General features: G+C 37.9%; 1 protein-coding gene across 1 annotated transcript; it reads left to right on the forward strand.

The window, feature by feature from the left end:
* The first annotated feature begins 428 nt into the window (after positions 1-428).
* LOC106933076 (histone acetyltransferase KAT7-like) lies at positions 429-20,621 on the forward strand. The gene is made up of 15 exons (XM_015012138.2): positions 429-598; positions 2,374-2,518; positions 3,977-4,204; positions 7,188-7,469; positions 7,612-7,694; positions 9,063-9,149; positions 10,287-10,385; positions 10,472-10,582; positions 12,186-12,377; positions 12,470-12,559; positions 12,651-12,791; positions 13,817-13,910; positions 14,081-14,227; positions 15,585-15,691; positions 15,781-20,621. The coding sequence occupies exons 1-15, from the start codon at positions 584-586 to the stop codon at positions 15,877-15,879; spliced, it is 1,920 nt and encodes a 639-aa protein (XP_014867624.1). The 5' UTR covers positions 429-583; the 3' UTR covers positions 15,880-20,621.
* Positions 20,622-21,430: the final 809 nt, after the last annotated feature.

Here is a 21,430-nt window from a genome sequence, read left to right on the forward strand (position 1 = left end):
GACAGAGAGAATGACAATTTAATAAAACCAATGTAAAGCAGTTAAATTTATTTAAAATGGAATATGATGTTATTTATAAAGTGCTGAGAAGACCTTGGTGTTAATTTCTTGAGTTATTTATTTCAAGAGACCGGTAGTCTCATGTAGGAGTTCATTAAGTGCACCCTCGCGATAAAAACGAAGCCGTAAAATATCGTGTAGAGGCGCAACTTGCGGGGGAGACGCATCTTAACGTGACACCGGTGTTGTGGTCGAGATGCAAAACAAAAGTATTAACGCTTTATGACATACATAATTATTATTTCAAAAAACATTTTTATTCTAATCCATTTATATTTTGTTAGAAAATATTAAAACATCTAAACAATTTTTTAAGTTCAGTGGTGTGGCATCTTCTGGCGGAGCTATTTTGTCAACGTACCGAACTTGCTCAGCACTCAAGGAAGTGCGGGGAAATTTGTGCGCTTCTTCCAGCCGAGTTGGTCCATGTTATGCTTTGGTGGCGTTTCTCTTTTGCAGCTTATATGGAAGCTTGAATACTTCCCCCCAACGTAAAGGATAAGATACTTCCACAACTGAAGATATGCCACGGAGAAAGGTGAGAGAAGACGTTAGAGGCTGTGGCAGTGCAGTATAACGTCATGGCTAATGTTAGCCGTGGAAATGAAACTGAGGCTGGAAAACGAACGCCGCTGAGGCGCTTGAATGTTTTTCTTCAAGGTGTTAACAAACTGCGCATGTTTTTATTAACTCACTCCAATAAGAGTTATGTTTGTGCTAGAGCTATTAAGCTAAGCTAGCTCACATTTACAGCGTAGTTGCAAGAAATTATTGTTGTTTCTTAAACGTCTTATTACTCTTTGATTACTAGTTTAGATTGGCTCTTCCTCCAACTTGCCGTGTTTATGGACAGAACGGAGTTTAACGGCTTGTAACGGTCACTAGCAAACGGATGAGGACGGGTTGTTTTTTGGTTTCCACAGGATAGAACGCTCTACACCAAAACAACGCTCCGATTGGACGGAGTTTGAACTACGGCTGCGTTAATTGGTTGGACTTGCGCAAGTCCCGCCTCACCTCTAACTTAATTGGTGAAATGCAAATAGGATGCACGGCCCTCTTGTTGTGAAGTTGTCAAATATGCGGCCATGCTGCCAAAGCAGTTACTCATATTTACGTCTGGATCAGACGGTTCAACCAGGATGTCGCGTCTTGGAACATTTTTTGAAGGATAAGGCAAACGCACGAAAGCAGTTTATTTCTCTACTACAAATGCAGATGTTTACTGTTACTTGTACGTCCGCTGATGTCAGTGTATCCTTACAGTTTATAGTTCTAGAGTATAATTTATTAACCTTTGGTATATAATCGATGACAGTTTTATATTTAATAGCCTCCATAGTTCCGTGAGGTGTCTCCTTAATTGCTGCAGTTGAATTTCTCTGTGGTGCATTATTCGCTACATGTATTAATATTTAAAGTGGGCAGCTGCGGTCCAATCTTGGATGAGGCCCCAGGCAGTTTTATTGGAGGGGGGCAGTTCTAGTTAAGCCTATCGCAGTTACTGTAAGCTTATCTTGGTTCACAAGTAATCATGGGGGACAAAAAACTTTTACTTATTGATCTATTTATAGAGAATTATAAATAAATTTTATGCTTGTGGCTCTAAGGATTTGTATACATACTAAGCAAATCCTTAGTATGTATACAACTGTATACAATACTCACTCTCTTTTTTTCTTTCTACAATTTTTTAGTAGTGTTTGAGTTGTCGTTTATTGTAGCTATTTATTCATTTTCAAATCTGAAGTAGAGAAATATGTATATAAAGCAAACCAAAAAATACTTATATGTAATTGGAACTCATCTTTGTGAAAAGTAGGAGTGCTCACTCCAAACTTTTCTGTTTTACAAAGAATTGGTAATGTATCTATTTTATAATAATTTTCATTATAAAAATATATTTTTTGTCATTAAAACAATCTGTTAATTGTTTTATCTGTCATACTGTACTGCTATTTAATTAATAATTGGAAAGCAAAAGGTGCTTAACAGTGATAATTCAGGTGGCACACATACTTTTGTGGCACAGGAATAAAACCTGGATTTTGCTCAATCCAAAGGCTTATTTCAAGGATTTCTTGACAAAGTTCCAACAGGAGATGATGAGCTGAAGGTGATAAATAGAAGGGGTGATGTTTCCCGTCCAACATGGGATCTCTGCTGAATAAATCACTGGTAAAAAGAAGCAGGCAGGGGGAAAAAATTCTATATATGTACATATTATATATACAGTATATACACATACTGTTTTTGATATATAAAAAAAAAAAAAACAAAGAGATAATTTGTTGACTGTTTCTGGTTTCTCAGAGAACGGCAGGAAGCAGCTCGGATGGAACAGAGGACTCTGATTTTTCCGCCGACCTCGAACACGTCAAAGCTGCAGTAAGGGCGCGTCGGCGCAGCAGTACGCGCCTGACTCGCGCATCCCTGCGCCTCAGCCAGAGCTCACAAGGTAAACTGTTCCTACCACTGTTAAATACGTAAACAAGGCCATAAAATGAGTCTTTTTTTAACAAATTGGTGGTTAAAAAGGAAAGTTTTTCTTTCTTAAAACTTTGCCCATTTTTTCAGGGTTGTTAGCAATATTTTAGGGCCCAATTTTTATCTACTTATTTTCCAATTGGAAAAACGCTGTATAAGTCTTTAAAAAAAACAAAACTTATGTTATGAAACTTCAGATTTTGACTTTTGTTTGTCTTCTTAAAGATATGTAAAATGCCATAATATAACAAAAATTTACCATTTTAAAAATATATTGCCATCAGTGCAACTTGGCTACAGAGGCAGTTGTCTGCGGATCGAGTGCCGGCCACAGGCAGACACGGTTGAATAAAGGTCACAGAAACCTTCAGAATTTTGCCAGGAAACTATCTAAAATTATTTTTTGATTAGAATTTTACCATTTTCAGTTGTTAGTAAAGCTGAACAATAAAATTATTTCAATAATTTATTGAGAAACAGACAACAGTACATCAGTACTTAGCCTAGCTGCTAATGGGATCTGTACATCAGTATATAGCTGAGAAAATTTTATTATGAATTAATAAAGACCTCTACTTCTCAAAGGAATTCAGAGATTAGTTTTTGACTTTCTTTTTTTTTTAAAGAAATGTCAGTATGTACTATTTATGCTTTATTATGTATATTTCAAAATTGTTCTTTAAGTTGACATTATAACAGAACTTATATTAGAAGCGGGACTTTTTAGTTGAAATGCAGTCTGGATGATCACAGCAAGTTAATTTAGAAAATAACATTGTAACAATTTAATGTAATAAAGAAACTATGAAAATATTCCAAAGTGGAAAAGCTTTGACATTTGAAACTTAGACATTTCCAGTGTTATTCTAGAAAATATTTGAGATTAGTCTTAAAATTTGAGGGTTTTTTGGGTGTGCTGTGGTGGCGCAGGGGTTAAGCACAACCCACATATGGAGGCCTTAGTCCTCGACGCAGCTGTTGCAGGTTCGATTCCCGGCCTTGGTGACCTTTGCTGCATGTCTTCCCCCTTCTCTCATTACCTACTTTCCTGTCAATTAACTATCAAATAAAGGCCACTCAAGCCAAAAAAAATCTTAAAAATTTGTGGGGGTTTTTCTATAAAATTTTTGCTTTGAAATTCATACATACAGTTTTTTTTTTTTTTTTTTAGAAAATTTCTGAGATTAACCTTAAATTTTATTATTGAATTGTTATAAAATCTTTTGGTTGAAATTTACTCCTTTTCTTCTCATCTACAGTGGTCATACTATGCCGTCGTAAGGCTTTGACTGAACCGTTCTCGAACAGCTTTCCTTCCAGGGTCGTCTTCTGTTTAGCTGCATCCACTTCTGAGATTTGAATTGATAAAACATCATGTTGGTGATTTAAAGTTCGACTCAGAAAAGTGGCATTTCCTTCTTCCTTCTAGATAACTCCAGCTCATTACGCAGCGGCTCCCCGGCTGCTGCCGCTCACGATGAGGGCCCTGATTCCGCAGCGGAGTCGGCCCCAGCAGCAGCAGCAACAGCAGCACCTGCCTCCGTCTTCTCCTCTGGACGCAGGATCACACGTAGCCAGCAGGGGGCAGCAAACCCCAAAGCCAAAAGATACCATTTGCGTCAGAGCAGGTCGTCTGGCTCAGACACCGAAGCCAATGGTGAGCTGCAGTTCTTCCTTGCTGTCTTATAAAAAGATAAAGATGAGATCTGAGTTAGAAGCATGGAAAAGAGATGAAGGTGTGAAGCAAAGCAGCAGCGTTAGGGGATATTTTAGGAAGTGGCTTATAGAGGCAAGAAGGGAGAACAAGAGGCGGAGGATCTGTATGTTTCTTATTTTTTTCTTTCTTTCTTATGATGCAGGTGAGTCGATATAAGACATATGAAGTCAGTCTGTTCCTGGTTAGAAAAGGGAGTAATAAGTGTTGCATTAAAATTGGAGGCTTGTCAAAGGAATCGGTGACAAACCGTCCTGAAAACTGCAGCTGTTCTCAAACTTTACTCACAATGAGGTGAAGGCACATCCATACAAGTGTTACAAAAAGATCATCCTTTTACTTTTGATGTCTTATTTACCAGGACAAAATAAAAAGATCTGATTCATATCAAGCTAAAACATTAGACAAATATAACCTCTAATGGAAAAAAAAAACCCATAATATATTAGGTCATTTATTTGCATCTCTTAATATTTCTTCCAAAATATTTCAGTTAAGTTGAGCTCTGGACTTTACCAAGATGTTTTCCTTTTTCACTGTAGAATTATAATCTCAACATATTTGAATGTAGACATAGCATTATAACAGATGGATCAGCAGCAGTTATTATCTTCTCAAGACCGTTGCTTCTTTCTTTCCACATCGACATTGTCAAAACTCCCGCTTCCCTAAAAGTGGCCACACTGATGATCAATAATCATAATAACTTTTCTTTGTGCCATGATACTCACAGCCTTTCCTGTTATGTATTCACCATCTATCTTGAACCCCAGCCTTTTACATATGAACCTGCAGCTAGAGCCAGCAAACCTCGTTTGACTTATCAAGTTGACATCCAGCTTCCTGCTTTGCCTCAGTGTGAAATCTATTGTTAGAAACTGTTACGTCAGATTTCCCGAGTCCACTCTTTAATTACGGTCACTGAGTGGTGTCTCTTGCAGATGCAAAGCAGGTGGGGTTTTACATTGTGGAAATGTTTTGCATAAATAAAATATCTATTTTGAAAATCTGATGGATCTGTTTACCAGTTGCGCGTTAAGACTGGAGATGGAGATGAATCTCATCCCTGATTTTATTTTGAAGAAACCTTTCCCCTGATGATAAAGGTTTAAACTGACTCCAAATGTTCAAGAAGAAAAATAATTAATGGCATTCAGAATATTTTTTCTGTCCTGCTAAAGCAATTGTTTTTATTGTTAGAGATACCAGCAATAGTTTTTTCTTAAAGTGTATATTAAAGTTTCGCATTAGAAAAGGTTGATGAAAATGACAAAATTAAAAATAATACGATATCGATTTGGGGCAGAACCAGCAGTATGAAGATCAACTAGCAATATTGATCTAAATTTTCATATCGGTGCATTCCTAAGTCTATTATATTTAGGAATTACTGTAGATATGACATTTTTAGCTGTCTTTAGCATCTTATATTTTAAATTAGCATGGTCATCTTTACTAAGTATTAACAGACATTTCTGTGTGTGTTCTCTGGAGACTCTAAAACTCCAGTGAGATTACTACTTATTTCCAAATCCAGAATATTCCACAGATGAAACCTGAAAGCTTGACAGGATTTAACAGAGCCACTTTGCTGTTATACTTTTAGTTCTGTTGTTCTCTTTTTAAATGACAGCCTGAACAGACAAGTATTGATATCTCAACATGTATGAAGTAACATCTTACTGGAGTTGAAATTTGCCAACTTTGAGTCTTCTTCCCTCAGTAGCAACTTCTACACTTTGGACCTTGTGCCTGAGTTAAATGTGGTTGTGTTTGACACAATGTTGTAGTGATTAAGAATGGTGTGTTCACTGTTCCACATTTTTCTAATGCACATTTTGAAGTATCACATTAGAAAAGATTGATGGAAACGGCAAAATTAGAAATAACTTCCTCCAAAAAAGTTTTGACACTTGCTTGAGTTGGCTTTTAGTTTTTCAAAAAATATGCGCTAAAGGGAAGACAGGAACACATTTGACAGTAAGTGCTTAAACTTTTCCTTTGCATGACTGATCGGATGTTTCCACTGTCGGCATGCGTGACAATTGCATTTCTTTCTCTACATCTTCAGACAGCATGTAAATTCGCCAGTACTAGTTGACATTACAGAACAATTACAACTTGCCGGAGAACACATTCCTGAAAACTTCTCTCCATTTTTCCGAGACATGTGGTCTGTACTAGCTTGTAACTTCTACTTCCTGTTTATCACAGCCAAGCATAATGTCAACATCTGACATTTGCAGAGCCTACTTGATTCGCTCCAAACACATTGATAGAAACACAGCTAATTCACATTTTCTCTCTTTTTTTTTTTTGTGACATTTTAAAAATTCACTCAAAATTCACTTAGAAATTGGATGGAAACATAGCCATGGTTTTTGATCGGACTAATTGACATGGAAATTGACCAGTTCTATTCACAACCCAATTTTCTTGACGCATTGTCCCCTAAAATATAAAAGACAAAGGACTTTGGTTGCAATAGAAAGATAAACAAAAGAGAACAGAAAAATCTGTTTATGTGCTATTTTTCTTCACAACCGTATTCAGAGTTGCTGCTGCTACTTCTCTAACATGCTGGTCACACACACAACTACACCTTCTGTGTTAACTGAAGGCTAAAAGAAAAAAAAATAGAAGCATAAAAGGAACAGGTTGAAATATGTGCTTTCATTTGGCAGCCTGGGTCTCACAGCTGCCTGATCTTCAGCAGCAGTAACATCATTCTTCACTATTGGATTTATCTGAGTGCTGCCACTGCTGAAGGCTGTTAATTGCATCTGTATGTGTGGACATATGTGACCTGCAGAGATTCCCCCCTTAAAATAAATCAGAGGGAGTAAAGGGCTGTAAAGATGCTTTCTTTTCAAATAAATTGACGTTAGAGTTTAGGATTTTTAATCTTTCTCAACTCGCCCAGCAGACGCGAAACAAGGAGCGGACCAGGACGAGACGCCCCCGCGGACCCCAACAGGCAACGCCCCATCCTCGGAGTCAGATATTGACGTTTCCAGTCCGAGCAATGACCACGTCTCTTCTAACAACAATATTGTCGTTTCACAAGAGGAGGACGAGAGACTGGCGAAAGAGCTGTCGCTCAAAGAGGCCGCCGCCCACGACCTCTCCCATCGACCCAAACGACGACGATTCCACGAAAGCTACAATTTTAACATGAAGTGTCCGACCCCAGGATGCAACTCACTCGGTGAGAGGACCTAAACGCCACACAGATTCCCTGCCGCCCCCCGCCCCCCATCAAATGTCATACCGCTTTAAATTTACTGCCTTTCATCTGCAAACATCCTCTCATCTTCCTCTTGTTCTCACCCGTCCTGTTTTTCTCCCAGGTCATCTAACAGGAAGACATGAGAGACATTTCTCTATATCAGGCTGCCCGCTATACCACAACCTCTCTGCTGATGAATGCAAGGTACACACACACGCACTGCACACAGATGCACATGTTTGTATTCCATACATACTAGGGCTTTGTATTGACTTGCATTCATTTTAGTTACTGTAGTGAAGCCTAAACCAGACATTTTCCCTAACCCTGACAATACTAGACTTTTCCTAACTCTAACCTTAACCAAAACCTAATTCACACCTCAACTCTAAAGCTAACTGCTAAATGTAAACAAAGGGGTCTACTGTATCAGGTCTGGGCTTTGGTCCCCCTAAGGCCCATCAGTCTTCAAAAGGTTAGTAAAATGTCTTAAATGGTCCCAAAGAGCTAGGCAGGTACACATAAAGACCTTAAAGATCCAAATTCCTTTCTATCACAAGGACTTTGGAATTTGTTCTATTATTTATTTATTTTTTTCATTTCTATAGTCTAGCCCTGACCTTTACCCTAAACATAACCTGCATAACCCTATACCTAAATATAAACTCAATTCACACATTAGTCCAAAACCTAACCTCTAACCCAAAAACAGCACCACTTTTTCTGGGGCTCTTGTTTGGGCCCCAAGAGCAGCAGTCAGTCCCCAAAACTGATGTGTTAGGACGATGGTCCTCACAATGTATCAAATACAAGAAGACACACACACACACATCTGCGGACTTCAATAAAACTGAGGACTTTGTATTGTCTTCCATTCATTGTAGTAACTGTATTTATGCCTAACCCAGACATTTTTCATAACTAGCGTTAGTCTTTTTCTAACCTTAACCAAAACATAATTCACATCATACCTCTAAATCTAACTAGTAGACCACAGTAGAAGTGAAAAAATATGAGAATCAGGAAAAAGTTCTCATTTATCAAGGAAGATCTCCTTCTGTGGGTAAAAACGGTGAATGTGGTCCTCTATATAAAGATATACAAGTAGATGGCGCATACATTCAATAAAGAATCTGCAAGGATTTCAGATAAATTGTGTTTAACTATGACAAAAAAGTCACACAAAGCTGGAATGGCTGGAAAGTACCCAAAGCCATACATTTACACATGGCTGTATACGTTGCCTTGCAAAAGTTTTCACACCCTGGAACTTTTTAACCTTTTATGATACAATCACAAACTTCTACATTACATTGTTTGTGGATTAATGTTTGCAATCCACAAGCATAAATCTGACATAAAACATAAATCTGACAACCATTCTCCTGGTTACTGAGGAAACATGTTGATGGTTGAACTGGTCCTCTGGTCTGCCATCACACCAAGTGTTTGGTGAATGAATGTGAAAAAAGCAAGAGAAGCAAATAGAAATTGGCATGCTGTAGAAACATGGAGGAGGCTGCTGTTGTGTTTTTGCTACAGGGCTCCAGACAGTGTTGATTTGTTTGACAGGGCAAGGCAACGACACGCGACAAGCAGTCCGAAGAAAGGACGCTGTCGCATCGGCAGGATGAGAACAGACACTCCACAAGGCACCAGGTAATGTGCTGGAAAGCAAACACACACACACACACACAGGTTTGTGTCCCTCCTGACTCATGTGTTGCTTTTGAGGTAGGAACAGCTGAGATCGCACCGCTGGTCGTCAGGGTGGCAGGGTCAGAGCGATGACGGGTTACTGTCACTTGGTTCTCAGTAAAATCCTCGTCTGATGCACCTGTTTACTTGATTTGATAAGGCAGGTCGTTCTAAAAGTCTGAAAGGAGATTACGAGATTGGAATAAACAAAGAAAAAACAAACAAGTTCTTTTTATGTTTGAAGTCTTTTTCTATTCTTTTGATATAACCTTGTGTAAAATTATCATTTCATTTTTAATTAGTTTTTTTTTTTATTGATTTGTTTAAAACAGCTTGCCAAGTGTGGTGTTAAAACCTGGAGTAATGGATGTCCCTCCTTTATCTTTAACGCCGCAGCTGTCTATATTTAAACATAAAAACACAATTTAAGATTTTTGCTGTTTTAAAACCACAACTTCTTGAAACCTTGGCATATTTTGGTACCAGTAATTGTCTGTTAGTGATGTAACAATCAATTAATCAAAATTGTACCACATCTCTGCATCTCAGTTGGTCAGAGAATTACAATTCTGATATTTTTATTTTTTTACTTGTGCTGCATTTTATTGGTACTTCTAGGTGAGAGTTTCTGAGTTTCCAATTGAAAATACAACAAAAACATTTCCTGAATTCAGAACTCTTCCTTGCACTGTCAGAAGTCACTGAGCATCCAATCGTAGTTATACAAGTATAAAGTCGTAGTAAAACCGGAACAGTAGTAATATTATGAGAACAAAGTCATTATAATATGAAAATAAAGTCGTAGTACGAGAATAAAGTTGTAATATTACTAGAATAAAGTTGCAGTTGTATGAGAATAAAGACATAGTACCAGAATACTTATTGTGGTATAATTTTGAGTAACTGGTAGAAACGGTGAATAAGCTATAAGTAACCAGTTTATGAAAACATCGTCCGCATCTAGCTAACATTTTGGCAGGTGTGAAGGTGTGAATTTAAGCAACCTTTCTATTTACATGATACCTCTAGTCAGCCCGTAATCTTCATCTGCAAAGGCCCAAATCAGCTTTTCGTTCATACCAACTGTGTTTGTTCCAGGCCCCCACAGAGGGACAGCAGCGCTACAAAGATAAGGTGACAGAGCTGAGGCGGAAGAGGAACTCTGGCCTCAATAAGGAGCAGAAGGAGAAATATACAGTAAGCAGAGAAGAGACGTCAGACCGAATCTTCTCCACGTTATAAAAATCCCACTTTTCTCGTTATTTTTCCCCACTTGCTCCCAGGAACACCGACAGAGCCACGGGACGAGCCGGGAGCCGCTGCTGGAGAACATCACCAGCGACTACGACCTCGAGCTGTTCAGGAAAGCGCAGGCACGTGCCTCGGAGGACCTTGTAAGAGAGAAAACTCATCATCACCTCCCACCCTTCCACTTTTCCTTCCTTCTGTTTTTTTGATTGTTTTTGTTGTTAACCCTCCCCCGCTTCTCCCTTTTTCCTACCTTACTTCTCTTCTTCTCTTTTTCAGTCTGAAAACCTTCCTCTGCAGCCACAGCAGGAGTCTCAGATAGATTTGGTAGTTTGGACGATCACTTCATGTCATTCCATGTTCATTTCTGATACTTCAGATGTTAGCTGACAATGAAATACAGTAATTACCCAGTGAATTCACTTCGAAAACACAAAATCTTACCCAAGTATTTCTTGCCTAGTTTCTAGTTCAAATATCTTCATACACTTGAAATAGGAATTTTTCAGCAAGAAATGTTTTAAGTCAATAATTCTTGAATATTGATTTAAGAAAGTCTAGTTCTACTAACAGCTTTATTTGTTCATTTATAACATTGGAAAGACATTTTGTAGAACTGTGCCTGTTACAGTAAGTAATTAACCAATTAATAACATGATAAATTAAAATGAACTTGATCATTTCCGATCTGATGATTAATATTTCTTGACAGGCAATGTTGTTTACAGAAACATCATAACCCATTTTATTTGCTGCTTCAGTTGTGCGTGGTTTTTATTTTCGTTTTACTTTTTGCTTTTTGGTTGTGTTTTAATTTGGATATTAAAAAAAATCTTCCAGTTCAAAGTGTTCTATGCAAAATTTAAAGTTACTGTTTTTTGAGAGAGCAAACTTGCATTATTATGTCATCACAAATATATAACTTGACAAAACAACAATATTATCAATTATCTCAATAATAACAGGGACAGCTTATGGTCCAGCAACATTTATTGTGAGAGGCCTAAATGAAGCTTGTAATTTTTAATATATGTTTTTAAACATGTCCTGTCTGGCAGTGTGTCAAGATGAGGCCCAACAGATTTACTTTCACAAGCCCAGGATTACTGCTTTTGCCATGTTGCTCCCCTTGACATATGGAAGAAACTTTATTAGAAATTTCTTTGGGTTTTTTCCAAATTTAATGGACACAGAGAGAAAAGGAAAGGGAGAAAGATGGGAAAAAGTTTGAATGGAAAAGAGTAAAGAGTAGAGAAAGAAGCACAGAGGGAACACAAGTCAAGACTCTTGAAGTTTGTCTCTAAACCTGCAGAAAGAGAGAAAAGAAAACCGAGAAACCACAGCAACAAACAATGTATGCATATATATATATATATATATATATATATATATATATATATATATATATAATTACAAAAGTTATCAAACCATTAGAATGTACATGGTAGTACATGTATTTAGTGACAATGATATTCAAGAATGTTCACTAGAAACTAGACAAAATACTTGATAAGATTTTTTTTTTTTCCAGTCCAGATGACTTTCATCTATTCAAGTGAAGCTTATAGCGTTACTTCCCCATCTGACTTTTTCTTCCTGCACCTTTAATTTTCTTGGCCGGGTCCCTCCACTAAGGCGGTTCCTTTGTCTTCCCTTCAATAATTGAATCTTTGTTCCCGCCTTTCCTCCCCGTCTCCTCTCCGCCGCCTCCTGTCCCGTTTGCCCGTCTGTCCCGACCCGGCTGCGCAGGAGAAGCTCCGTCTGGCCGGCCAGGTGTCGGAGGGCAGCAACATGATCAAAACCATTGTGTTTGGCCGCTTCGAGCTGGACACCTGGTACCACTCGCCATACCCCGAGGAGTACGCCCGCCTGGGGAGGCTCTTCATGTGCGAGTTCTGCCTCAAGTATATGAAGAGCCAGACCATTCTGCGCAGGCACATGGTAGGGCACCCCTACTGCTCAATGTTTGAGTTAAAATTTTGGTTGGTTTTGAAAAAAAAAATGCTAACCTGAAGTTGTTTTTGCTGCTCCAGGCCAAGTGTGTGTGGAAACATCCACCAGGCGACGAGATCTACAGAAAGGGGAACATCTCTGTCTTTGAGGTGGACGGAAAGAAGAACAAGGCAAAGCTTTACATCTGTAATCCCTTTCATTAACCGTTGTCAGGCAAAACGAATCGGTTTCATCAACCTGTTGTCTTCTCTCCACTCACAGATTTACTGTCAGAACTTGTGTCTGCTAGCGAAACTCTTCCTGGACCACAAGACACTGTACTACGACGTGGAGCCATTCCTCTTCTATGTCATGACGGAAGCCGACAACACGGGATGTCACCTAGTCGGATATTTCTCCAAGGTAACGCCTTCAGAAGCCTACTGCTTTCTCGCTTTGTGGAAACTGTGCTGCTTGATGTTAGCCCGTGAATGCAACACCAAGCATTCCCTGGTAATTATCTAGATTTAAGTTTTTAAAGCACCAGGAAGTTGGAGGAGTTCATACTAGGGCTGGACGATAAATTGATTTTATCCAGGGTTTCCCCCAGAAAACTTGCTAAGCCCGGTGGTCGGGGCGTCGAGTCGGTCCACCGGTGGTCCACTGTGTTTTGTATTAAAAGATGTTAAGTTGACAGGAAATTTAAAAGTATTACTGTTTAATTATATGTTATGGGAAAAGATCTCGAGTGAAATGCTATTTAAACCCACAACTAGTCTAAAAACAACACATTTGCACTTCTGTTTAATCCAAATTAAGTCAGCAGCTCCATCAGGCCCCCAAGAGCTTCAGGAGCCCCATAAACACTAATATTTGAAAACAGACCACAGATTCATAAATGTAACACTTGTTTATTGAGATGATCAATGCTGTTAAATTTGATTCAATTGTTTAGGCATACATGAATTTAATTATTTTAAATTGTTTAACATTTAAATACAAGATTTTAAGGAACTGGCAAGTTTACTTTGTAAAACTTCAAAGAACAATATTCATAGTTAGATTGTTTTGTTACCATAGCAACAATCTGATGCTGTGAGTTTGGAAATCTAATCTTGGATTAAAAAATATCGAAGATTAAATTTTTTAAGCCATATTTCCCGTCCCACCCTGGTTCATACTGTCAGATATTGGGCCAGAGCACCCACACATTTTTTTTTATTTTTATTTTTTTAATGAATGCATATTTGGCAGACATTGTACTTTTATTTTCAGATTTTTATGAATATAAACAATACAAAAGTATTTGAAAATTATGAAGTTATAGTAATTTTGTGGAGGGAGCAACATGGAGCTACTGCCTAGCGTCAGTTCATACCCAGTTAACATGGTTTCCAGCCCAGGGGCCCCATCCTGCTCTGTCACAGCAGTTTCCTCTCCTTCCACAGGAGAAGAACTCGTTCTTGAACTACAACGTGTCCTGCATCCTCACCATGCCGCAGTACATGAGGCAAGGCTACGGAAAGATGCTCATTGACTTCAGTGAGTACAAACACGGCTCTCATTCACTGATAAATGTCGCCTGATTTAGGAGGGTGCCTCTCAGAAAAGTTTCAGCAAAACTGTTGTACGTCTTTTCTGTTCTGCACTAAGATATGTGCAGAGAATTCAATTAAAAACAACTTTCTCTCTTGTCCAAAAACAACAAACAGGCTATCTGTTGTCCAAGGTGGAGGAAAAGGTGGGCTCGCCTGAGCGCCCCCTGTCCGACCTGGGTCTGATCAGCTACAGAAGTTACTGGAAAGATGTTCTGCTGCGGTACCTCAACAGTTTTCAGGGAAAGGAGATCTCCATCAAAGGTTGGAATGTTTTTCTTTTATTACTATTTTACCTTTATTTAATCAGGAAAGTCCCATTGAGATTAAAAACCTCTTTTTCAAGAGAGTACTGGCCAAGAGGCAGCAAAGGTCATACAACATTTAGAAGTAGTTCTGATGTGCTTGAATGTGCTTATACAGAGACACCGAGTCCAGATTTTGAAGGAAAATTCTGTAGAATTTTTTTACATCATGGATTCCAGTGAAAACTAGGGGTTCACTGATTGCAGTTTTCTGGTCAATCACCAATGTTTATAAACCAGATTTTGGGCAGCACCAATTATTTTTTTTGTCTGAAAAGTTGCTGTGGAGAAGCAGCATTCAGTTTCTACGTTCCACTAATCTAAAACAAACTTCCAGAAAACTGCAGAACTGCCGAAACAGTTCCTTTAAATGAAGGCTAAAAACCGTTTGATTTAAAGCTTCGTTTGAATCATAATAACTGGAACATTGATAAATATAGTCCAAGTACATGAGCTTGATGATTTTGATGTTCTCATTTGACAAAATCTTGTTTCATAAATTAATTACTGTATTATTTTTTTATGCTCTAAACACTTTGAACTGCCTGGTTGCTGAAATATGCTATTCTATAGCATGTAGCATATTTCAGTTTGAGAAGATGAAATTAAAATGTTTCTCATTTCCAATTTGCTTGGTGAAGAATGAAATACATATTTAGCTAATTTAATCCGTCATTAATAGTACTACCAGTATAATTGCTGTATTTGAAAGCTTTTAAAGTCGATATCTTTAAGGGAAAAGGCGTTGAAGTCACATTCTAGAGCTAAAATATTTAGCAAGATCTCTACAGTCTCTCATTTGCTACGTTTCCATTTCAAATTTGCCCAAAACTTTCTCAATATTCTGCAAAGTCAAAAAAATAAAAATTTGCAATTGTTTCTATTTTAAAAGAAATGGAAATAAAATTGCACATGGATAAGCTTGTTTATTTAAAAAAAAAAAACATCCTCCTACCACTTCCTGTCGTCTTCTTTGTCATTTCTGGCAGTAGTAACATCAAACTGTTGATCACATGACTTGTGTGATATGAGTTTTGTAAAATACGATCATTTTGATGGTGAAGAAAAAACCCATCAAAAACCTTTTTTCCACAATTGCCATATTTCCATTAAGCAAATGTATTTTTGTAACTCTAATTTGCGCAATTATATGGTCAAATTAGAATTGATCATTTTAATTTGATCATTTAGATACCAGCTATATTGGTACCAATCAGTCGAACCTACAGTATTTGAACCACTGAGGACCGTGGATTCAGCAGGCGCTGCTGACCCCACCACCCTAAACTCCTTTAATTTCTCCCTTTCTGTTGCAGAGATCAGCCAGGAGACAGCAGTGAATCCGGTGGACATTGTCAGCACACTGCAGTCCCTTCAAATGCTCAAATACTGGAAAGGAAAGCACCTGGTTTTAAAGAGACAGGTGAAGAACTCGGACTGTTGTCTTTGGTTTACAGTTTATTTTCCCATCTAGTCAGTAACTAACTGTCTTTTTTTCCTTTCTCTCTGAAGGACCTAATTGACGACTGGAAGGCGAAGGAGACCAAACGCGGTAATGGGAAGACCATTGACCCCACGGCCTTAAAATGGACGCCGCCTAAAGGGACGTAAAGGAGCTTCCTTCTTCCTCCTCCTTTGTTCACTGGCGTCCTCACAGCTGCAGCACAGTCACATCTGACTACCGTTCACCATTTCTTTGGGTTCAAACAGTTTACGTGTTGACTTAAGTGAAACAAATATATCACTATGTAAATTTTAAAGGTTTTTATTCCTGCGGTTCACATGCTAAAATACTTTACATTAAAAGGAAAATGTGGACAAAGTTGGACCTGGATTTTAATAGGGTTTCCACTGATGATATGAAGAAAAAAAGTTATACTTGAACTAGACCATTAAATTTATGGGTTAGTTCATAAGAAATTTTTACAACTAAAATGGTTATATTAAGATATATAAATTGTGATATTTGCTGTATACGTGAAGAACTCTTCTGGAGTTCCTATATATTAACTAATTTATGCAAAGACAAACTTGACCTCTAAGGGTACAGGGTAGATAAAGTTTTACACTTTTTATGAATTTTAGGTTGGGAGCAGAGTTTAGCGCGTAAGAATTTTCTTTATCATTTCTTGTTAGATTTGGACCGACGGCGTCTTGCAAAAGTATTCATACCCACTGACATTGACATACTTTACATAAAACCTATAGCTTGTAACTGGTTTTCCTCCAAGATTCCCCTGTCTTTAGCTCCACCCATCTTCCAACTCTTACCAGCTTTCCCATCTGCTGAAGGAAAAACTTCCCAAATGACCAAAAAAAAAATTAAGGAGTATGAATACTTTTTGCAAGAAACTATAAAGCCTTTGCATACAGGATGTCTGAATCATCATGTAGTTTGGTCTTAGGTCTCAGTGAGCCCATGTGTTATCTGAAAAGTGAAACTAATAGAGCGCCACTCGCCTGCCTCATCACTCAATTAGTAACGGGCACCAGACGCGCCTGCTAATCCAATCTGTGGCGGGCGGCATCGAACTGGAGCCGCACCTCGTTCCGCTGTGGAGATGCAACGCAGGTCAGCAACACGTTGACCTATGTGAACACGTCCTGGCTGACGCAAACCAGCTGGCCTGGCTGGGTTAGAAGGACACACCCTGAAAATATACAGTTTGTTAAAATAAGAGCTCTGAACAAGTGGACTTTTTAAAAATAATTGTGTCTTAAAAACCTGTTTAGAGTTAAAATTATTACTATTTATCTTTCAAATATCTAGAGAAACTCGTTTACACACTGTTTCCAACTTGAATGGGATGATTTCCTTAGACGCTGGTTGTAAAATCAATTTGCTTTTGTTCTAATTTCTGTGTACAAGTGAGTGGAGTGAACCAGCACTTCCTACCAATCTGCATCTGAAGTCAACATTGTAAATCCCACTAAGTATCGAAAAAGAAAAATCGATTTGGAAATATTTTAGTACCTGCAGTGATTGTGTAACCCTTCATCTGGCAACGTTGAAGAAACGGAATCAAAAAATGTCTGTTTGAACCCAAAGTAAATAACCTGTACGCGTCTTGTGTCTTACGTTCAGTCTGTCTCGGCGGTCAGTTTGCCAGGAAGCTATAGCTGCCACTGGCCACGTTCAGACGGCCCTCTGCTGTCGGACAGATTGTCACCTGGATGTGGGTGTGGGATCGATCACCTCTTGCCTGTTTTTACTCGTTTTCGTATCACTCGTGATGTTTGCGGTGTCCGAGGTTACACACGTTTGTTCTGTATCCTTTCATTTTTAAAAGTTCTCATTTCAGTTTTATACTTTTTCTACCTCTGAGGTTTTACTACTGTTTAACAGTTCAAGCAACTGTTGTTCTGTGTTTTCCTTTTTAACATGTGTTGACAATTTTATTTTATTTTTTTTCTAGTGGTTTAACCCACTTGGCGTTTACCTTCTTTTAATAGCATAATTAATGCTATTATTTACATTTTTCTCTTGGGGGTATTTATATTCTTAACTTTAGAGCGTAAAGGGATGCTTTATTTAGCTGGACTGGCTTTCTTGTAAATATATTTATGTGAGACCAATATGTAGATCTGAATGTTGAAAGGTCGTTTAAAGAAGGAGGATTTTAGGTTATCCAACCCAACAAACAGTGACAGATTTTTTCTTTTTTTTTTTTTTACATTTCAGAGGCTTATTGCCTGCTATAGGAAGTAACAAGACTGAGTCAAAATGTGTCACTTTTGCACATTGTCACCACTTGTTACAGCAAAAACAAAAAAATGACAAGGATGAATAGGGTATAAATGAGCTTGATTAGCAGCCCACACTGACAGACCGAAAGGGGTTTTGTTTTATTAATATTTGTATTGGTAATTAATCTAATTCTGTTTATGTGATTAGTCATAATCTGTTAAATGCAGTTTATTATTTTTGAGAATATGCTGTAAGATAAGCTAAAACCTACTACCGTTTTCGTTAGATTAGCACAAAGAGTATGAGCCGTTAGCTAGCCAGGTTGTTGCTTCTTCTGCTCCTGTAATTGAACAGTTTAAAATAAACCAAATGTGGAACATATTTATGGGACTCATATGGGTCCTTGTTTAGAGCAAAGTCAATCGTCTAGTTTCTTTTTGTTTTAGTCTTTGAAATAAGCTGAGCAAACTGAGTAGTTCAGCTTAGTTTTGTACTTAGCTACCCAGCTGCTAGCCTTGGTTTGCACTTTTTTTGCTTTACAGCTATCCTTACGTAGCTTCTTACTGGGCTAAACAAAATCACTATAGCATAGATGTGTACTTAGCGACTACCAGTGTTGAGCATAGCTTTGTACTTAGTTTAGCTAAGCTATCTGAATGGTAGCTTAGCATAGCTTTGTACTTAGCCAAGCTAAGTGACTGTCATCTTAGCTTTGTTTTGTGTTCAGCTAAGCAACCTGAGTGATTGTTTAGCATAGGTCTGTACTTAGCTAAGCTTACTGATTGATGTCCTAGCTTAATTTTGTGTGGTAGCCTAGCATAGTTTTTTTAACCTATCTAAGCTAACTCACTGCTGTCTTAGCTTTGTGTCTGAATCTGAGTGGTTGCTAAGCAATCTGAATGGTAGCTTAGCGTAGCTTTGTACTTAACTAAGCTAACTGTCATCTTTGCTTTGTTTTGTATTTATCTAAGCAGTCTGAGTGGTTGCCTAGCATAGCTTTGTACACAGCTAAGCTAACCAACTGCTGTCTTAGCTTTGTCTTTAGTTAAGCAAACTGAGCGGTTACTTAGCACAAGGTTAGCACTTAGCTAAGCTGAATGACTGCTGCATTCACTTAGCTTTTATTTACCTCACCAATCTGAGTAGTGACTGACCTAAATTTGTATTTAGCCTGCTTTATACTGCTAGCTTAGCTTAGCTGTGTACTTGGCTTACAAGAGCATGCTATCTTAGCTTTTAGTTTTGTAAGCAACAAGAAACAAGATAAGTGGCTTGTGATGAAATTGAAGTCTCAACATCATTTGATCATAAAACATGTATTTTTTTTCCCATTTGATATTTTGTTTTGGAGCTTTAAACATTTAGTTGCTGACATTTTTTTGTCTCTGCCAGACTGTAGTTTTTTTGTACATTTTGTCTAGTGTGGTGTAATATATTCTTTCTGTAAAATATGTGAAGTTGAAGATATTCTCACTGTTTCTTTGTTTCCTCTGTTCATGCATCTGTAGAAACATGACTGGCAGGCCGATCTTAATATGTTTTTACTTAAATTCTAAATAAGGACTATTTTTTGTGCCAACCGTTAAAGGCAAAGCGCACTCCATTGGTTTAAAGTTGTCAAAGAACAAAAGTCTATCCAAGGAAACTCTTCAAATGACTGTTTCATACTTGACTGTGAATCTTCTGGTGTTGAGCGCTCGTCTTTTACAACAAAGCATAGCTTGAACCTATTTCCTGTTTCTTAACCTTGGGAGAATGGTTACCTTGTTTTTAACACAAAAGGAATACATCCTATTTGGTAACGCTTTATTTGAATGGTGTCTATAAGACTTATATAACACCTGTCATGAAAATGAAGACACTTCAGGAATGTTTACGTCTGTTGTCATGAAGCGTCTTTCGGCAAATAATGACACTTTCAATGCAAAATTGAGACATTTAATGGACTTTTAATGCTACTTTGCATTATTTACCGAACGACACTTCATGACAACATCATAAACATTCAGGAAGATTCCTTCATGTTCATGGCAGGTGTTATGTCATGTTTATGACTTCAAATAAAGTGTTACCTCTTATTTTATTTTAGAACATGAAATTCTCATTTGATGATAAAATAAACTTGAAATAACGGGCTCCATCCACACCACAGACTATTTTTGTCAGAAATAGTCTGTGTGTTGAGCGTGTCAGTCCATTGTAACTATGGTGAGATATTCTCACATCGTGTCTTTGTATGCCTTGAGGTCACCATATCCATTTTGTTTCTTTTGTATTGTGTTTTTTTTAAATCCAATTATTGTTTCTGTATTATTTTTACCTTTTTTTTTTTTTGTTTGTTTTGGTTTTTGTGCCAATGGCAGCTATAGATAGACAGCTTCCAAACTTGTTACAGGTCTTCACCTTCCTAAATATGTATATATATATATATATATATATATATATATATATATATATATATATATATATATATATATGTCACCAAGTAAACTTTCCATCAGCTTCCATCAGTCAGCAGCAAGCTGTTGTATACTGCTACTACCTAATAAACCACTCACAAAGCAGCAACAGAGAAAAGTAGCGAAAAGTGGCATTGGTATGTAGCTCAGTTGTGCTTTTGCACTTGCTTTCACCCCCTTCCACCTATTAAATGCAATCGTTGAAACGGATGGTCTGGTGTGTTTGTGTGTCGGTCTATTTCACTTTGCGTCAGGATCACACTAAAGAAGGTTAATAGCAAGAAGTCACCGGGAAATTGATAAAAACTTTTAAGTCAGGTTGAATTTACAAGAAATAAGTAGAAAGCCATGCAAACAAAACTAAGACCTTTTATTTTCACCATTTATATTTCAATGGACTTTGGTGCAATTTTTTTGGTCATTTCAGAAATGCCTTGAAACCAAAAAATGTCCTTGAATTCGTGATGAATTCTATTCAAATGAGCCGAACAGTGCCTATGCCCGCTCAGTGTTTGTCCGTTCGCACATTCACGGATTTTTCTGTGGAAGGTAACTCTAAATTATTCTTGGAAAATTTGCCTGCTCGTGGATATTTTTTCTCTTAAAGCTCTCCTGCGGTCTTAGCATGACGCTCAAGAAGAGTGCGGCAGATGTCACGTTTGGACAGCGGGGAAGAGGGAGGGTGAACGGGTGTGTTGTCCCGTCAGACCGTCAGTTTCCAAAACCACAAAAGAAAGCAAAAAAGTTGGGGAGAGAAAATGCCTCGGTACAATGGAACTTGACATACTGGCTGGTGTCTACAAAGCAGCCAAACCAAGAGTGGATGCAGTGTTAAGACAGTTTCCACTGTGTACTAATTCACATTAAGGTATACTTGGTATTTGAACTGTCAAAATTGACAGTTAATACGAGTCTCAAGTCTTCACAGAGGTTCACATTCCTGTAAGTCGGCAGCCCTAATATAAACTCTAGAGCCAGAACTGGAATGGAAATGGTTTAGATAACATACATCACA

The sequence above is a fragment of the Poecilia mexicana genome, unplaced genomic scaffold (assembly GCF_051168715.1).
Source record: "Poecilia mexicana isolate PSO_F unplaced genomic scaffold, ASM5116871v1 scaffold_8, whole genome shotgun sequence".
NCBI lineage: Eukaryota > Metazoa > Chordata > Actinopteri > Cyprinodontiformes > Poeciliidae > Poecilia > Poecilia mexicana.